Genomic DNA, 20,938 nt, shown 5'->3' on the forward strand with positions numbered 1-20,938 from the left:
ACAATTAACACAGCTCCTCCTCGAACACAAAGACACTTTGCATGGAGCCATAAAGACATGCCAAGAATTGACGAAGATGTAATAGAACACCAGTTGAACGTCAGCCTGAATGCATGACCTATCAAGAAAAAAAAGAGGAACTTTAGTTCCGAGAAGTACAAGGCAATTACAGAAGAAGTGGATTGATTGTTGGCGATGGGGTTCATTAGGAAAACTCAATACCCTGAGTGGTTGTCAAATGTGGTGTTGGTAAAAAAAATCCAACAGGAAATGGTGGACGTACGTAGACTTCATAGACCTCAATGAGGCCTGTCCAAAGGATAGCTTTCGTCTCCCTCGAATAGACTTGATTGTCGACGCCACGGCGGAACTAAGGTGTTGAGCATCATGGATGTCTATTCAAGGTATAACCAAATCAAGATGGGTCAGTCCAACCAAGACAGAATGGCTTTCATAACTAATCGAGGACTATACTACTACAAAGTCATGCCTTTTGGATTAAAGAATGTAGGGGCAACATACAGAGGCTAGTAAACAAAATGTTCAAACAATAAATAAGCCAAAATATGGAGGTGTACGTGGATGATCTGAGGGAAACTTTCGGCGTGTTACACCGATACAAGATGAAGCTTAATTCAACTAAATGCGCATTCAGCGTGCAGTCGGGCAAGTTTATGGGGTTTATGGTGTCGGAGAGGGACATTGAGGCAAATCCCGAGAAGCTACGGGCAATCTTGGAGATGAAGTCGCCTACGAACTTGAATGAGGTCTAAAAGTTGGCAGGAAGGATAGTGACCCTCAACAGATTCGTGTCCTGATCAACAGATAAGTGCCTCCTTTTTTTTTCAAGTACTAAAAAAGGCCCAACGTTGGGATTCCCGGTGTGAGGAGGCATTCACACAGCTAAAAGAATACCTAACTCACTCGTCGTTGCTTAGCCAGGCCAAGAAGGGGGAAAATAGGAAGAGCTAGAAAGTAATAAATAACCGTAGTAGTTGAAGAAGGGACATGCGAAATGGCGCGAAGTTGAAACAACTCCTGACAAATGCGTTTGAAATGACAGAAAGCCCAAAGAAGCGAAACAGTGTCTCAATTACAAGTCTCATAACACTGCCCATGATGAGACTTCGCGGGGTAACTGGAAGGGGCTTAATCCTCTCCCAAGTGCCCGCTGGGTATTATTATGGGCTTGGGCCATGACATGGTCCAATAAGTTAGTGAATATAAGGCCTAACCCCATGTGAATATCATCTGAATAGAGTCAGACCACTAATTGCCTAGGTATTTTGAAATGGAATGGTGATTGACTCATTTTGAGATAAAATAAGCCTTAATATCCCTAAGCCTTAAATTTCTAATAACAGGCAGGATGGTTATTGAGTATTATTTGAAAAAGTCACAAAGCTCTATTTATAGGCTTCAGGTACGATTATGATCTCATCTGAATTTTTGGCTGGACAAGCCATATTATTATTGGCTGACTTAGGCATTAGAAGTATCTCGTCGAACCCCCAAGCCTTTTTACTCTGGTTGCAGGTGATCGAATGTGAGAAGATGTGAAACACCTCTTTAACAGTTAAAATATTATTTTTTAATATTTTTATTATTCTGTAATTTGAAAATGTTGAATTATTTATTATGTTTTGTGTGAAAATTTAAAAAAATTACAATAATTATATGAAATGAAATGAGATGAGCACTTTCACTGTCCAAACGGGACCTTAGTGAACACTGAACAGTTAAATATAAGAGTGTGCATCCAAGTCAGGGTATAGTCGGACTTGGAAGAGGGTGTCAAATTCAACTCGAGTATCCACCTTAGTTAGCTCGGGCCGATATCCGGATACATCCAGATTTTTGAAATCCCGAAATCGTATTGTATCCGAATTTTGCAACTTTTGTTTTCAAAGAACCGTATATTTTATTAAAAAAAAAATCAAGAAAAAATGAATATTGAAAACATAATCCTGGACCTGACTGGCCATTCAAGTAAAGAGCTGGGTTTTTTAGTATTTTTATTCTCTTTCCCTATTCCCATCGTAAAGGTTTATGTCCATTATAACTCATGGTTTCTGGGATGGATGTGCATCATATTTTGCCATGATTTTATCCTATTTTTCGCTCTAAATCTCAAACAATATTAAAAAGCTGAAAATGTTCGATCAATTTATCTCAACAAGTTTATCTCATGGTTTCGAAATCTTATCTCAACAATATTAAAAATTAAAAACATTCGTTCAATTTATTTTTATTCGAAACCTAATCTTAATAATATTTATGATTTAAAGTTTTTGGCTTATCCATGTTGTTCAATTTAATTTTTCAAAATAAAAGGCAAAGAAAATGAGCCATGAAAAGTTATATTATGATTTTCAAAACTAATTTAAACTTACGTACATTATAATAAATTAAATTAATTGAAAAATTTGAATTATTTATTATATTTTATATGAGAATTTATAAAAGTTGTAATAATAAGATAAGATGGGTTGAGAGTGTTTCTCGATCCAAACCTAACTTAAAAGAATTCACATCTAATTCTCTTTTATTACAAAATTCTCTTCATTCATTTTTCGATAGGCTAGGGTATGTTTGATTATCAAACCTATATCAATTCATCTCAATTCATCATTACAATTTTTTTAAATTTCAACACAAAATATAATAAACAATTCAACTTTTTCAAATTCTAAAATAATAATAATATTAAAAAATAATATTCTAACAATATTTTATCATCTTAACTCAATTCAACTCAACTCAGTTCAACATTCAAACGCAGCCTAAGAGTCTGCAAATTTCTTTGGAGAATATTATTTTAAGTTTTTTTTTATTAAAAAATCTTGAAATTTTTAAAAAGTTGGAAACAAAGAGATAAAAGAATAAAAATGATAAGCACACAACACTTCATGTGTTTATGGGATTGCTATGAAGTATGAAGCCACCATTACTCTCATAGTATATTATACATCTAATTTTTAAAATTTACATAATTTTAATTAAATTAATAAAAAAATGTAAGAACTTTTGTAGGCTTTTAAGTGAGCTTCCTTATTAAATTAGGTTAAGAGATTGCTTACAGATTTGCAATGGACTCATTTCTCCCCACAAGCTGTGAAGACACCATCCAGCAGGTTGCAAGGTTTTTCCTTTACCCGACTCATTTTGTATGGGAATACTTGTCGATCTGTGGATCATTTACCTCTTCGTGGCTGAGCCCTCAAGATAAAATATGTGGGATTGTTATCCACTCCACTAGGCATTTGGCTCTTTATGCTTGGATCCCATATATAATATATTGAAGGGTTATTTGGTCAATGATGTTTTTTTAATCAAGGATGCATCAAATTAAAACAGGGATACAAAAACTCCATTACAATAATTGCAGTAATGGAGAGAGAGAGAGAGTGAGGGAGGTAAAACAAAATGGAGCGACGCAATAAACCATAGGTCTAAATAGGAGTGATAATATGTGACACGATTCATGAACACAATACGAACACGGCACGAAATTAGCAGTTTTGAGTTTGATATAAATGAACTCGAGTAAAAACGGGTTGACCCAATAAGACAATTAATAAACGGGTAAATAACGGGTCAACTTGTTTAACCCAAAATCAACCCGTTTGAAGTTTATTTCAAAATGAAAATTTTATTATTGTTGAGTTGTAATATTGGTATTTTTCAATATGCTTATGTTTTGTATTGTTGAAATTATAATTATGTACTTATGTTTTTATTTGTTATTATATGGTTTGTAATATTGGTTTAATTATAGGTTAAAATTTAAAAAATATTGATATTTTTTGTTAGTATGTAGTCTTAATATTATTTTTAAATATTGTGGCTACTAATAAATATAGTTTTTAATTTTGATGTGAAATTATGTTAAGCAGGTTAAATGGGTTATGCATGTTAATTCAACTTATTTACATAAAACAATTTAAAATGAGTCATGTTATGTTGACCTATTTCTAATTAATTATTAAATGGGTCAAAATATGTGACATGATACAACCCGTTATTTAAAGAGATCGTGTTAGAGTTTGAAAATTTGACACATTTATATTAACGTGTCGTGTTTGAGTTGATCTATATAGTCAAATGTACATGACTTGACACGACACGAATACGACCTGCAAACACGCATTGCCACCCCCTATTCAAAGTGTAACCGTTTAGACCCATGTTCCTTGATTGAGCTTAGGTGGACCACAAAAAGTGGTTTAAGTTGATCCAACAAGTGGACTGATTGGCTGTGGCATTAAACTACATTAGGTAGAAAGACACTGCAACTATTCTAGTGCATTTTGTAGGTTTGAGATATAATGTATGCTAGCGTTAGCTAGTTGAATGAGCCAGCTCATTTCTCAGAGGCTGGATCTCCTTGCAAAGATATTGCAGGGCTGTAGGAGTGGAAAATAACTATCAGGAATAAAAATTACGCAAGAAAAGAGTTTTCCATGGCCACAGATGATTTTACTATTGTTTTCCTGCTTCCCAGGCCTAGTCACTTTTCTACTTCTTTTGTGAACTGCAAACTGAAAGGCTTTTGAGTACATCAGTACATCATTGTGATATATCATTATATGATTCTTCCACAAGGCAGGCAGGCAGGGGCCCTCATGAACACACCAAGAAGTTTCAAAACCATAATTGAGACAAGAGGGTTGGTTTCCTTTTCTTTTGGCTTTAACTCTTCTTTGCCAGCAGATAAAAAAGTGGATTAAAGCAGTGGGTTTGATGCCAAGCACCGAAATTGGGACAAAAATAAGAACATCTCAAGTTAAAAAAGCAAACCCAAAAGCAATGGATAATAGATGAGAGAGAAGATTTATACACAGAACCAATATCTTATGGTACTGCTAAATTCCATTACAAATCTTCCTCCTTTAGAACATTATTCAGTCTGATATAGAAGCATATCATAGTAGATAGTAACCCAATCAAAATGCTATTCATCATCCTTTGAATTGTTATTATCTTGTGTGAAATCACCACTTGTTTCAAAAGTTTAAGCTGATGGAAAGAGGTAGATTTTATTATTTATTTTATATCTTAACACTCCTCCTTCTCACGTGTGGGCCAGACTTCTCCTTAATGGGTGGCCCAACACGTGTAATATTTAATTAAATAGGATAGAGTGTAGAGTAAAGGTTCGAACTCAAGACCTCTGTTCTGATACCATGTGAAATCACTACTTATCCCAAAAGTTTAAACTGATGAGAAGATATAAATTTTATTATTTATTTTATATCTTAACATCTTGTTATCTCCTAATATGACTTCTAATAATTGACAGAAGTGAAAAATAATATAGTTTTTCAATTATTTAATACCACGTCAGGAGATGATGGTCAAAATGATGATAAATACCTTTTCTCGTAACCTTAGTATAGTCATGGTGGGGATCATCATGCATACAACATACTTAAAAAAAAAAAAAGTTCTTTAGGACACAAGAAAGCTTGGTGAAACATGACTTGGCAGATATGATCCCAGAACGTACCATTGATTTGGTTGAAAAGTAGGATAGTCTTGAAGTGGTGGAATTTTAGGCTATAAGAAAAATTGCAGTAACATAATGTAGCTACCAAGAACACAATCTTCTTCATTTTACTCAAGTGCAGCATGATGGTTGGCTTCAGTTCATACAAAGATAAAGGTTTGTTGATGAAAAACAGCTCGTAAACACCCTCAATCCATATGCATAACTAGAATGTCTTTTCCATACTCTCATCTATTTTGTTTCAGGCATTTATTTAGTAAACATCATCTGATTCTTTGGTGTTTAAATCAAGAGCTCTACATTGATAAGATCAACTAATATTATTAGACTAAAGCAAAAGCACTCTAATATCACCAAACAGAGGCACTGTCCACAGCATTACAAAGAGCACACTTTTCACTAAAGTGTCAACTGTTTTATAAAGATTAGAGGCAACCTAACATTATTAAGACTTAAGTGGGAGTACATTATTGAGCTTTTCTTCGTATCACAACTTTTCTTTTTCACTTGTTTCAAGGTGCTCCATTGACATCTTTCTATCTACCTTCACAAGTATTCTTCAGAGGAAATTTGAAAGAGGAACTTAAAGAAAGTGATAGTGGTGAGGAAAAAGATAAAGACCAAAACCTATAAAGAGACACAAAAGAGCCACCGAAAGCCAAATTATTTACCAGAGGAAACAGGGTTGATAGGAGCAGATCCAGAAATACCATCCACCAGATTGTAATTTACTTACAACCTGCAAAGGAAATGCAATAAAGGGTACTGAGGTTTAGTGTTTGCACAAAGAAGAAAGTGGTCAAAGAAGAAAAAGAACAAAAGCCAGAATCGAGAATGTTCATATGACCTTTACCTTTTTCAAAATGCTTATTTAAGAAGGAAAGGAATATTATGAGCAATCCAACTGCTGCTATGCTTCCAATTATAATTGCAAGCGTCCTGTCCCACTCATCATCATCATCATCATCATTGTCTTTATCATTCCCATTATCATAATCTATAAATTGATCAAGAATATCAAACAATTAGAATTGATCTGGCACTATCATTTTACGACGAAGTGTTATGATTGGAAACTAGAAAATGAAAGCACTCTAAATTGCAGCAGTTTTGAGAAAATGTTTGGAGTTGGCATTGAATACTACTTGCAGATAGAACTTTTTTCATGGAAGGACATCAAGCTGTGTTTCAATAAGCTAAACATAAGGGCAGCATTTCCATTGAATTGGGATGTTGTTGTAATGCTAATTACCAAGCCAATAGCAGGACTCTGTTTCTGCTTTGTTTTAATTCTAAAGTTTAGAACATATAGGACATAAACGCAATGGTTAGGGTCAGCAGCATCGGATTCTTTCTCAGTTCCCAATGAGACACACTTTTATGAGGCATCGTATGTCTTGTAGCATTCAAATATTGAAACAGATGCTTTCCAGAAAACCATTCTTGTTTATACAAGAAAGTCTAGGTACTTTGACACTGGAAATATATTCTCAATTACCAATCAGTCAAACCCAAGTTCTTTCTTCTTTTCTTTTCTTTTTCCTTTTCCCCTTGAGCAAATCATAATCAAAAGCCCCCAAACACTACTTAGGACTGCCTTCTCGCTTTCCTCCATTGTATAATTATCCATGGCCCAAAAGAGAAAAGTACCCGGTCATCAAGTTCTTGTAAAATTCATGTTCATTGGAACTTGGTTTTAGACCCATGATAAGCAATAAGCTTTCGAGTTTTGATCATAGAGATCCTTATTTGATGAGAAACAGAGTGATTAGTTGTTCCCAAGGCACCAACTGCTGAAGCATCATCAGAATAAGCCATACCAAAAGAGAACAAACAAACACACTAAAAATTGAATACAAGACGACAACTTTCAGTCTCCCAAACTCTTAATACACAAACACATACCAAAAGAAATAAGATGAACAACTACCATTTACACAAAGCTCCTTGAATAATTTGAACACACCCAAATCACCACGCAAACTCATAATTCACACGCAGTAATTTACACTCCAACGAAGTGAAGGATAAATTCAAAATTACCCAAGAGGGTCTTGCTTGCTTAAGTCATTAAAATCAACTAAATGTTAGACCAAAGAACCGAAAAGAAAAAAGAACCGAAAATCAGAAACCACCATCTGGGGTGGCGAAACTGCTTACCCTCTCCGGCGTGCGAGCGAACGCCGCCTTCAGTGTAGCGCACGTAACACTTGGCCAAGAACATGTCGCCCCACGCGGCGGTCCCGCACTCCGTCTTCAGCCTTCCGATGGCGTCCGTTAGGCAGTCCTGGCACTCGCCGGCACTCAAGTCACCCACGCACTGCGCCACGCCCTGAAGATTGCCGGAGGTGCTCGACCGGAAGGTCTTGTAGGCCCCACCATCACCAGTCCCCAGATACGCCAGCACGGCATCTCTCCTGGTCAACGCGTCGGAGTCGTACCCAATCGTCGGCGCACCACATTTCTTGACAACCACCGTCTTGTCCTCCACACCCAAGAAGGTGGTGTTATCGTACTTCACATAACAACCTTCGAGCTGCAACGCGCCACCGCAAGAGTTAACGCAAAGGGTGCCGAGTTGACTCACCGAACGAGCGACGCACCGGGCGCAGTCGCTATCCTGGAGGTCTCCCCGGCATTGGAAGAGGCCGTAGACGGTGTCTTGTTGGGTGGAGCCGGTGGTTGTGAAGTTGTTATAGGTGGTGAACATGGCTGAGTTGACCAGGGAGGTGAGGATCGAGTTGGCGCTGTTCTCGTACGGTGAACCCGGCGTGTACTTCAGCTGAGAGCACCCACCAAAGACGAAGGTATCTATGGCGGAATCCGAGTGAGTCGTGAGGGTTGAAATAGTGAGAAGAAAACCACAGAGAGAGAGCAAAGAAACAGCTTTATTACTCACAGACATGTTTATGTTTCAGGGAGGTAGAGAGATTATGGAGAGGTTGTTGAAGATCGGGGAGCTATCAGCTATGAGTATTTCGGAACTGAGAGCTGAAACAGTTGTGTTTCTGTGGGAGAGAGAGCTTTGGTTGCTCTGAGGAGAAACTACGTAAGGGATTCAGGCCAGACACTGATGTATGGGGTGCGCATATGATTGATTTGAAGCTACCTAAGAAGGTTGGTTTTTTTTTTTTTTTTTTTAAGGAAACTACCTAGAAGTTAGAACAGAGAGAATTTACAAAAATAGGTAAGTGAAAAAAAAAGAAAAACACAGGAAGGTGGTAATAGAATAGGAAATAGATAAACAAATTATATGCATGGAAGGAATACCCTTATATTACACATTTATTTATTTTTTATTTTTAATAAGTGTGTGCCATAAAAATATAAATAAAAAAACTCTAAAACGAAAATTTAAAATTTAAAACACACTTTGATTTTTTGTGAAAGGATAATGATAAGTTTATCACTTCTTACCACCTATTTACTATTTTTATTTTTTTATTTAATAGTTAAGAAATTAATTATTAGTAAAATTATATATTTTTTTAATTTTTTTTAATAATTAAGGATACTAAAAAAGTACTTAAAAGAAAATATTAAAAAAAAATTAAAACCATGATAATGGTGACCAAGGAAAGAAATCAATTAAAACTTAACATTATTACAAGCTGGAGAGATCTAGCTAGACCCATCCCTACTACAATTGGGGGCAACCTTACCTTCCTTAATTCAATGGCCACCAACGATACATCAGCATGATAAATCCTAGCTAGCTAAAGATTAACCATCTTGTGGAGCAAATACAGCCATCGGACATGATGTCATCAAATCTAGTTACTGATCCATGTCATGAAAATGAATCAAAATTTTAATAAAGTAGGCTTAGCTAGGATGATTTTCGAATTATTTATGACGACAACATACTCATTTTGATAAGAAATAATTATTTTTATAAGAAATAATTGATCACAAATAAATAATTTTTTTATAATGAATAATGTTAAATGCAATTTTTTTCATATGGTCCGTCACATGTATGCTCCTTTTTTTAATCCAAAAAATAAAAAAGACCGAAGAAACTTGCAAATCCATAATTTCTTAAACATAATTTACATTTAAATAGGAAATTTAATGAAAAAATAATTTATATGGTTCTAATTTTTTTTTTTTTTTTTTAGCGTACTTAATGAAAATGAGTACTACGAGAGAGCATGTTTTCTAATATATTATTCTTTCTTAAAGTAAGAGAGAGAGAGTAAACAGATCATGTTTTTAATCACAAAATAATTAAATTATAAATATTTTTTTTATGATAATTGAGGTAAATTTAGTTGGGTCACAAGCTTGAGGAACGGATACACAGCTTTCAAAGGAGATCGGAATCATAATATGTAGATAAGCTCACCTGTCCTAGACTCTAGTTCCATCTCCAAGTCCATGCATTATGGTGAAGACTTTAATGGTTGACCACGTCAGCATCAAAACCATTTTGAGATGGGCCCCGCAGCCAGACTATCGAAGATTCGAAATCATATCTATAGTGTGGCAAACTAGTCAAATGTTCTAGTCTCTAGATGGTTAATGGTTTGAACGTGGGCTACTTTCCCACGTGGAATAGTGTCTAGTCTCCAACAATTTTATAACTTTATAATTTTTTTATTATAATTCTTTTTTCAAAACTTAATAAAATATTTTTATTTAAATAATTTTACTATTACTCACATAATTATTGCTTGAAGATTGAAAATTGAAGACAAATGGTTAGAGATTGAAGACAAATTATTGTTTATTCTAAAAGTTTAAATTGATGAAAACAAATAAATTTAATTATTTATATTTTATCTTAATACTCTCTCTCATATATGGACCAGATTCACTCTCAATAAGTGAGTCAAACATATGAAATATTTAATTAAATTGAATAAAGTGTAGAGTCAAATGCTTCCAACAACAATATGGAATTGATTATACTAAAACTTCCAATCCCGTGATAAAACTGATAACAAATCGATTGGTTTTAGGTCTAGCAATCCATTATAAGTGTCCAATCTATAAATTAGATGTATCAAATGCCTTTCTACATGGTTATTTGACTAAATTAACTGAAGAAGTTTTCATGGAGCAACCGGTTGGTTTTCAAGACCCTTATACCCTATTTTGATTACAAACTCAAAAAGGTCATCTATGTCTTAAAACAAGCCAAGACAAGCCCCTCGAAGTCGGTTTAATCAACTATCTCAAGCTCTACTTACACTTAGTTTTGATGAGTCTCAAGTGGACTACTCTTTATTTACTTATCATCATAACAACACTCATATTTTTTTCTTAGTGTTTGTAAATAATATAATAATCACAGGTTCTATGAGCAACTGTTGCGCACTCTCATTCAACAGATCATCTATGCCTTTTAGCGCTCCATGATAAATGTTTTGGAATCAGCATGCCACTCAAAGATCTTCACATACCTCTTCTCTCTACACCTGTGCACACTTGTGACAATTTAGGAGTCATTGCTCTTGTCTCCAACCTTATCTTCCGTACAAAGGACAAAGCATATAAAGATTGACTACTCTTTTATCATGGTGAAGCTCCTTAACAAGATTATTATTGTCAGATACATCTCTACTTCAGATAAGATTAGAGATATTTTTATTAAAATTTTTAATAGTATGTGAAATCACTATATGTTTCAAAAGTTTAAGTTGATGAGAATATGGGCTGGTTTGGATTCAGATATGAGATGATTTTAGATAAAAAATAAAAGTTAAAAAAAATATTATTTTTTAATATTATTATTATTTTAAAATTTGAAAAAGTCAAAATGATATTTGAAAAAGTTGAATTATTTATTATATTTTATGTGAATTTAAAAAATTATAATAATAAAATAAGATAAAATATTTTCTAAATCTAAACGAAACTTTAATTATTTATATTTTATATACTCTTTAAAATTAATTTCCATTATTTTTTCTTATTTTGATTTACTTTTTATTTGCGCTTTTTCCCGTTTGAAATGATGTTTGACTTTGTACCTATTTTTAATATTTTCTATATTTTTCTTAGACACGTGGGAAGTTGTTGAGTTGGCATGGTTGTTGTTAAGAGACTTCAGACGGAAGTAACGGAATGGCACATTCTAAAAAGAGAAATGATATTTATAATTGTGAGTGTATAGCTATCGTATAGTCATTTAAAAAAATAAATATAAAAATTATATGAAAAAAAATTATTTTTTAATAGTAGATCTTATTTTTAAAGTGACTGTACGGTACTCGTATATTTTATAACTGTATATAACATTATTCTTTTAGTTATAATAATTTATTTCTTGCAAAAACATAAAATAGTAATCATTTATTAATATTTTGTTAAAAAACTAACATGTACTTGGACTTGAAGTTTGCTATTCTCATTCTACAAAACGGATAGCCAACCCAAAAAAAAAAAAAGTAGAGCAGTTTCTGGCCAATGGGGTTGGCTCAAATGTTACCAACTTTTGCAGCAAAGGGACCAGATTGAAGTGGTTCCCATAATTACAGGATCCTATTCAAATATGACTGCCCTCTATTTTCATTATTTAATTAGGGTTCCGGTAACCTACCATGTTCTTCTCTACTCTAAAAGGATTTAAATTTTATAGCTTCCAACTCTCTCTAATGGAGTTTTCGACAGATAAAGCTTTATTTGAATTTTTATCTGAATTTGGAGGGCCTCAAGTAGAGGAGAGAGAGACATTTATTATTGCTCGTCTAAATATTTCAAGCATTATTAAATGAGTAATAAATAGTATAAGATTGTGTCAATTTCTTTCTTACTTGTAGGTAAGGGTGTAAACTCAAATCAGAAAATCGAAAAATCAGACCGAACCGGACCGGTTTTATCGGTTTTGAACCGGTCCGGTCCGGAACCGGTTTTTAAAATGTAAAAACAGGCCGGTTCCGGTCCGGATCCGGTTCCAGGATTTTTTGAACCGGACTGGACCGGTTGATTAAAAAAAATAAAAAATAATATTTTTATATTTAAGTTTTATACAAAATATTTTATATATATTAAATATTAATATATATATATATAAGTTTTATATATAATGTATAATTATAAATTTTTATGTGAAATTTTATATATAATATATATTCATATATGAAATAATTTCTTATTATAATTTATAAATTATTACATAAAATGTTAATACTAAATCACTAAAAGTTTATAACTAATACTAATATATAACTTATAACTATATCAATAGTCTAATATTAATACTATTATATAGTCTAATATATTAATAAAAGTATAAAACAATTTTTTTTTTGTTATAAACAAATTTTTAATGACAAATTGTGAAATTTATATTTTTTAAAAAAACTGAAAAACCGGACCGGACCGGAAACCGGTAAAACTGGAAGTACCGGTTTAGGAGGGTAACCGGTGCGTAATCGGTTTTGAAAAATACAAAACCGGTACATACTAGTTCGGTCCTAAATTTTATCCAAAACCGGACCGGACCGAATCAGTTACACCCCTACTTGAGACCGAATTAATATACACTGGTTTTACATTTTTAAGAACCGATTCCGCACTGATTACCCCTTAAATCGGTAATTCTAGTTTTACCGATTTCGGTCTGATTCGGTCTTATTTTTTGGTTTTAATATACTATATTATATATTATATAATATATATAATAATATATCATAGTATATAATACTATAGTGATAATATATTGTAGTATATTATAATATATATTATAATTGTATTATAGATTATAGTGATATAAGATTTTAAATTTTAATATTATATTAATTAGTAATTTATCATGTAATATAAAACTATTTCATATATAATTATATATTATATATAAAAATTATATACAATATAAAAAATTATAATATCTATATGAACCGGTTTGGTTTTAGAAAAAGAAAAATTGAAATCGGATCGATTTTGGCCTGGTTTAAGAAAAATAAAATTGGTACCGGACCAAACCCACCGGTTCGGTCTAGTCCAATTTACCCTTTTTTTTTTTTTTTTACACCCCCTTACTTACTTAAGGCACGAAATTGAGGTAATTCTCTACCTCCTCCTCCTTTTTTTTTTTTTTTTTCCTTCTTTTTAGCTTTAGCATTCCTTCCACTTATTTGATTTTTGTGTTTGGATTTTTTTCTTTTTAAATTTAAAGATGAGTTGAGATAAGTTGAAATGGTTTGTGAATAGTAGAATAAAATATTATTAGAATATTATTTTTTAATATTATTATTGTTTTAGATTTTGAAAAAGTTGAATTATTTATTATATTTTGTGTGAAAATTTAAAAAAATTATAATAATAAGATGAGATGAATTGATGTGAATTTTTAATCCAAACGGGAGCTTAGGATGAATGGAGGAAAATTCTCATAATCAAAGGCCAAAACCCAGGCCTAAGAGCGGTACACTTAAGTTAGCCCCTTAAGTGTACTGCTCAAAGTTACCGCTAGTATATTTTATTTTATAATATTTAAATAAGTTACTACTAATACATTTTTTTTTTACCATTTAAAAAAGAAAACTAATTAAAATGTACACTTGAAGGGAAGGGATTGAGTAGCACGTACCACCCAATTTGGAAATAGTTTCAACCAGCAATAGACGCAACTCAGATAGAACCTCACTCCATCTCTCCATTTCTCCATTTTGTTTTTGTTTTTTTTCATTTTTTAATAATGCATTGTAGCAACAATAATAGAATATTTATTGATATTTCTCCTCCTCTTATACCATTCACATTATCTATATATCAATATTACCACTTTTTTTTATATATTATATGAAAAAGGAAAGATTCCCAAAATTTAAGAAGAAAACTTAAATAAATGAAAAGAAGATAAAACTAAAAGGCCAACCATGAACAAAAAGTAAAGAGAGAGTGGGAAAGAGACATATAGTCTATATATATATATATATATAAGACAATCTATCAGCATCTAACACTCTATTATTGCTTACAAAAGATGATACATTAATTCATGTTCCATTCATTTGCTCTTTCATCTTACAATTACCTATTTCCTTTGGATCATATGCCCCAATGGCTCTAAAGTCTCTATCTCTCCCTTTCCCTTGCCAACTCAGCAAACCCACAAAATGTGTGGGTGCTCGTGACAGATGCTTTTTAATTGAAATATTCTATTAATTAATCTTACACCACACATTTATTTATTTTTTATTTTTTTAATTTTTTTTCTCTATAAATATATAATATAATATAAGACTGTTAAGTAGAAGAATTTTTCTTTTAATTTTTAATGAATAATACTAAGATTATTATTAAAAAAATAATTTTTATATGTAGGTCACAAATTTATCTATTTTTCAAAAGAATTGTGTGAAATTTATGCATCTTAAGACTATAAATATAATTTTTCTTACAATTTTATATTAAAAAATTATTTTTTTCACATTTATTAAAAAATATCGTCCTTGCAACACTTCAAAAATACGAGCGAGAATTCTTGTTTTTTTTTTATAAAATTAAAAAATATCATTTTATAAAAATACTCGTATTTTATAAAATGTATTGTGAAAAATATTATATAAAATATTCTGCATTTATCACTAGTGTAATGCTATATGAAAACGTCTTTTTAGGTTCACACCGGTGGAAAATTGGTATACCAACTCTTTCAATAAGTGCTAGAAAGTCGAAATCAAGCATTACAAGGGTGCACTGTTTAATATAGTTTACCTTGACCGTTATGTTCATCTATTAATTAGACAGCTTTGACTTAGGTAGGACCAACAATGTGATAAACCCTAGATTTCTTTAATTCTGATGTGACAAAAATAAGAAAACAATGACCATACACTATCGATTCATGCATTTACATTTTTTTTGGCAGTCTTCGACAGAAGACCATGATCTACACTCACTTTAGCATTAGTGCATCATTAATAATAATAATAATAATATTATGACGTATCTATATAAATAGGAGAAATAATATTTACATTTATAAAATACGTAAGCGTTGTGTAATTTTTAAAAAAAAAAATGAATAAAGACGAAATTTACATAAAAAATTAATTTTTTAATAGTAGACTTTACTCTTTTTCAAAATGATTGTACAACGTTTATACATTCTATGACTGTATTTAGTATTTTTCTACAAATAATTAAAGAGAATTACAGACACTCTACAAGGCTGAATTTGACTTCTTCAATAGTTATTAGTTATTCATAGAGTAGATATTTTTATTCTATATTAGAATTTCATATCAATTAAAAATTAATTTTTAAATAAATAATTTTAACTATATAACATGTTGTTGTGATAAGATGAAAGTCCTACACTATTTCATGCATTTCAAAAGTACTTAATAATTTTTTGGAATACTTTGTGTAAATAAATTTACTATTAGAAACGTCATATATATATGTAACAATACGAAAAATGTATCCCTTCGATCAAACCAGATGCGAATAGAGGATTTGTTCCTAATTAAGCAACTCCCTTCGGGAGAGCATTCCATGGTTTGTAGAATGCTGCTATAGAAGTGCTCATATAGTAGTAAAAATCTTGAAACCTAGGGTTTGCGAATTTTTGGTATGGTTTGAGGTATTTTTGAATAAATCTATTCGACAATCAGTCTATTTTTTCTACATCTCACATTGTGAAGTGGTGAACCTGGTTTGAGAGCCACGTCAGGTTCGCCACGTCATGATTCGTGTCTAGTCCCAACCTCTTAAGAGATCGTCTTTTACTTGTCAGTTGGCACATGCTCTTGTCTCTTGTTTGTCAGAGCACTGATGAACTAAAAATAAAATACTTTATATGTTATATTGCTTTTTCTCATGGATTTAACTTCAAATCGGTCGTGGTGAATAAGGACGATTTACACCCTTCAATCACATTTCGACACGTCTGCATTTTAAGAGGGGAATAATAGAATCGTAGATAGAGAAGCAAATCTCATACAAAACACCTTCTCCTGTTAAGAATGGAATCGCACATAGAGAAGAAAATCTCATACACAAACACATACAACCACCTTCTTATGTCTTTGAGCATTGTTTGGTGATGGAGAAGAAGTTGATATCAATGGTTTTGAGTTTGAGACGCCCCGTGCAAGATTGCATGAGCAAAGGAGAAAGTGGGGAAGGGATTTTTGGGTTAGAGTTTCGAAAAGTGAATGGAAATCTTTTAATTGAGTTATTTTCTTTAAAAAATCTATGGCCGAAAAATGATCTCTGGAGAGAGAGAGAGAGAGAGAGAGAGAGAGAGAGAGAGAGAGAGAGAGAGAGAGAGAGAGAGAGAGAGAGGGGGAGAAACTAGGAAAATGGGAAATTGCTGGAAAAAATAAAAATAAAAACTAACGTATCAGAGGTTTGCAGTATAGGGCTACTAAGTAGAAGCACTCACTTATGTCTTAGGGAGTTTATTCCATTGACACACACATATATATCATATAGTTTCATACATGCTTATGGATTTTTATAATAACAAGGAGTTCAAGTATAAAAGAGTCAAACTATTCACATGATTAAGGGTTAAAGATCAAAGATATCAACAAATGAAACGTGAGGAAGAAATAAACTCTTTTACTAATTTGAAAAGTTTTAATGCTACTAAAAAATATTTTTAAAAACATATGAAAAATCAATTTGCATATTTCACATGAGCATAATACGTTTGGAAATTTGAAAAATGATTTATTGGTTTTTGAAAAATCCTACTCTCAAGCCGATATGTAGAGCACACATAGTAAAATGCATATATGACATAATTTGATTTGGAATATAAATTCTAAAATTGAATCTTACAAATCAAATCTTACCCTTTAAATAATGTTGATTGTGTATTCTATACACCAACTTGAGAATAGAATAAGTCCTACGTCAAATGTACATAATATGTTTGAAAATCCGAAGAGTGATTGATTGTCTTTTTCAAATGTTAAGAATATGTTTGAAAATTTGAAAAATGATTGATGTTCTTTTTCAAATGTGCACAATATGCTTGAAAACTTGAAAAATAAATGATGTTTCTTTTCACATGTTCATGAATCATGATATGTTTGAAAATTTGAAAAAATATGATTGATTTTCTTTTTCAAATGTGCATGATATATTTTAGAATTTGAAAAATGAATGATGCTCTTTTCAACTTGTGCAAAAATGAAAAGCTTCTGTTTGAAAATTTGAAAAATAAATCATGCTCCTTTTGACATTTGTAAAAAAGAAAAAAAAAATTAAAATTTGAAATGGGATCTTAGGAAATTGCAAACAAGCTTCTTATTTGTGTATAACTTGTTATTGCAATCACATCAAAAATTTTAATCTCTCTTTTCTAGTATTGACCTTTATAACTAGTTCTTTTTAAGAAAGATATAATTTGCGATGTATCGTTTCATTAAACTCATTAAGTAGTGTATTTTGAAAACCTACATAGCATCAACTATTGTGCAAACTAGCTGGGGTATATATGTCGATACATGAGACGACTTGTGAACCCAACATGAACACAATTTATAAACGGGTCAACCCGCTTAATCTGAAATCAACTCATTTTGATCCCTTTAGATTTTTACTCAGAAATACAACTATACCTTTTTCAACCCTAAAAACCAAAATACCCTAACTTATCTCTCAGACCTTCACTCTTAGTCTCATGGTACTCTCACCTCATGCTCCCTCAAGCTCTCAGTCTCCCACCTCACTTTCTCGGCGTGCTCTCTCATTCCACCCTCACTCCCATCACCTCTCTCGATCTCCTTCTTTATCAAATCTCACTTTCAGTCTTTCATGCCACAGCCGTGTCACCGCCCCCCATTCCCACCTCTCTTAGTCTCCTTCTCTCTCAAATCTCAATCTCAGTCTCCACACTATGTCACCACCTCCACTCCCACCCTCTCTCAGTTTTGATCTATTCGACTTCTCACTATCTCCCTCTCTCTCAAATCTTTGTCTCTTTACTTTGCTGGCTACTGGCTACCCCTATGTGCCTCTCTATCGTCTCTGCCAAGTGCCAAGGGTAATGACAATGATTGGTCATTACATTGATGTAAATAGAGTGAAGGGAAAGAACGCTTTGGTGGGCTTTTTTATGAGTTATGATCCTGGATTTTTATTATAATCATTGCTTGCGGTTTGTTGGTTTATTGGTTTCATTGAAAATGTAGTTGGGGATTTGATTTAGTGTTTTTATGTCTCTACCAAGCATTGTTACGTGCAATCAAGAGTTGGAGATGCATTGTAGATAGATAAATGCAATGACAATGAATGATCGGAATCATAGTAGTTTCAGAGAAACTGTCTGATGTTTTAAAAAGTTTTTTAACTTCTTTTGCAATTCATCTACCCAAAATCTGCCATGTGAAGAGGAAAGTCAATGGAAATGCTAGAACAGTGCAACAGCAGCCAACGAGCTAGGAGGATATCATTACAACAGATAGTGGTTTTTCCCACAGGTGATTTCATTGCAATTAAGGCATTTTTGTGCCGAGATAAAGTTTTACCTGCCAAATATGGTCGTAGCTGACTCCTCAGAATTGCATCGCAACCTAAAGTGGTTAAAGCTACAAGCATGTATTTCGTCGGAATAACAATTATTTTCAACCATATTTGGTGGTGACAAATATATAATTTTCGTAAGAAAAAGATTATCCCACTATAAATTTTCTTCAACGGAAAAGGTTTTTCGTAACTAAAATATATAGTGGGAAATACTTATATCTAACAAAAAAGCTTCACCAGTAATACCAATTTATTTGGTCACACTTTACTTTTTTCAACAACATCTCTCGTCGATAAAGTTATTGTCTTGCAACTAATTCACATGAATTCCAAATACTTGCTGCATATATATTCTGCTGGAAATATGTTATTGCGAGAAATACACTTGTCGAAAAAACGCATTTGTTATACATTTTAATAGATATAATTGTTTTCTTGCCATGTACTTACTTGGTTAGTAAAATGTTTTTTCCCTACATGCAAACAAGGTCAGGGAAAGGTATTTCTTGGAACATCCAATAATGTCGATAATAGTTATTACCCTTGTACATTTTTATTACTAAAAAATTGTATTTCTTGCAAGCTAAATGATAAATAATCAACCAACATACATATATATATATATATATTGCCGTTATAACGGTGTCATTAAAGTCACCAACATGTATATAGTACTTACATAAGTTTCATGTACTAGTAAGATTCTTGCATTTACATGGACAACAAGAGTTCCATTGATTACATAAATACATCAGGAGTTACCAAATACATATAATTTAGTCAAATCTGAAACACCTTCCTGGATGGAACATTCTTCTTATAAATTCAAGCATGCATGCATGGAGACTTGGTCCATTACTAACCATGTAATGATCGAGAACTCTTGATTCACTAATTGTAACTGGTGTGATGATCACTATTATAAAATAACTGAGCTGCAAAATTGGAAATACAAATTACGGATATTAGTGTATGAATCTGCTTCAACCAATACCAAATTACAATCATCTACTAGTTAAGGCTATCAACCTATACAGGGAAATTCTAAACTTGCTGATAATCATCTACTCTTCCACACACCAATATTTAACTACAAATGTATAATAGGACGTGCTTCATGTCTAAAATAATCCATACAATTCTACCAAATATGCCTAGGTACATTATAACTACATAGGATAATATCTGTAGGTGTGGCTGAGTTTTCCTTGAGAGCATAAGAGGAGTTAGATTGGCCCCATGTAGTTTTGCTATCTTCAATAATAGAAAAAACAATGTATCAATTACAAAAACTACTTTTATAAACCTAACTATTGCATGTTACAAAACTGCTATAGGGTTGCATTGACAACAAACTAAGCAAAATGGTTATTTGCAACAGATTAAAACCATCTTCCTAATACTACAACAAAGTATCACTTTTGCCACGAAGAATAAACCAACAACTCTATTCCTATTGATTAAAGTCTTCAACTTACAACAAGTTGTTAAATGATATCTTCAAAATATCATCATTAACATCCAAACTATCTGCACAGTTTTTTTAAGTAATCACAACAAAAAATAAAATAACCCTTTTATATATACATTAACTCAATTAATCTGTTAAAAGGTTGTATAGGCATTAAATTTAATTTGCATTGACAACAACTTATTATTATGTTACTCAAAATCCACCCATAACTTGCATTGACAACAAAGGAAGTAATAAATATTGTGTCTCATGGCTAGGACTTAAGTTAATATGCTCTCAAACATATAGAATAGTAATTTGTATGTCACAATGTGTTTCTTAATTGTAACCACAAACTACAATATTCAGCTTTAACAAAAGTATATATCTAGACCTTGTAAGTCTTTGCTTTCCAAGAGGATATTTCATATATAGTATAAGTCACAAATGATGGAAATATACTATAAGTTAAGAGTTAGGAAAAAAAAATATGGAATACCTGTACACAAGGTTTAGCTTGTCTTCCTCCCACCTGCATC

The 20,938-nt window shown here is 32.3% G+C and overlaps 1 protein-coding gene across 1 annotated transcript; it reads right to left on the bottom strand.

The window, feature by feature from the left end:
* Positions 1-5,741: 5,741 nt before the first annotated feature.
* On the bottom strand, positions 5,742-8,636 carry LOC108980085 (plasmodesmata-located protein 6-like). The gene is made up of 3 exons (XM_018950900.2): positions 7,670-8,636; positions 6,363-6,506; positions 5,742-6,248 (listed from the first exon to the last, which is right to left on the bottom strand). The coding sequence occupies exons 1-3, from the start codon at positions 8,412-8,414 to the stop codon at positions 6,238-6,240; spliced, it is 900 nt and encodes a 299-aa protein (XP_018806445.1). The 5' UTR covers positions 8,415-8,636; the 3' UTR covers positions 5,742-6,237.
* Positions 8,637-20,938: the final 12,302 nt, after the last annotated feature.

This window comes from Juglans regia, chromosome 16, assembly GCF_001411555.2.
Source record: "Juglans regia cultivar Chandler chromosome 16, Walnut 2.0, whole genome shotgun sequence".
NCBI classification, from domain to species: domain Eukaryota; kingdom Viridiplantae; phylum Streptophyta; class Magnoliopsida; order Fagales; family Juglandaceae; genus Juglans; species Juglans regia.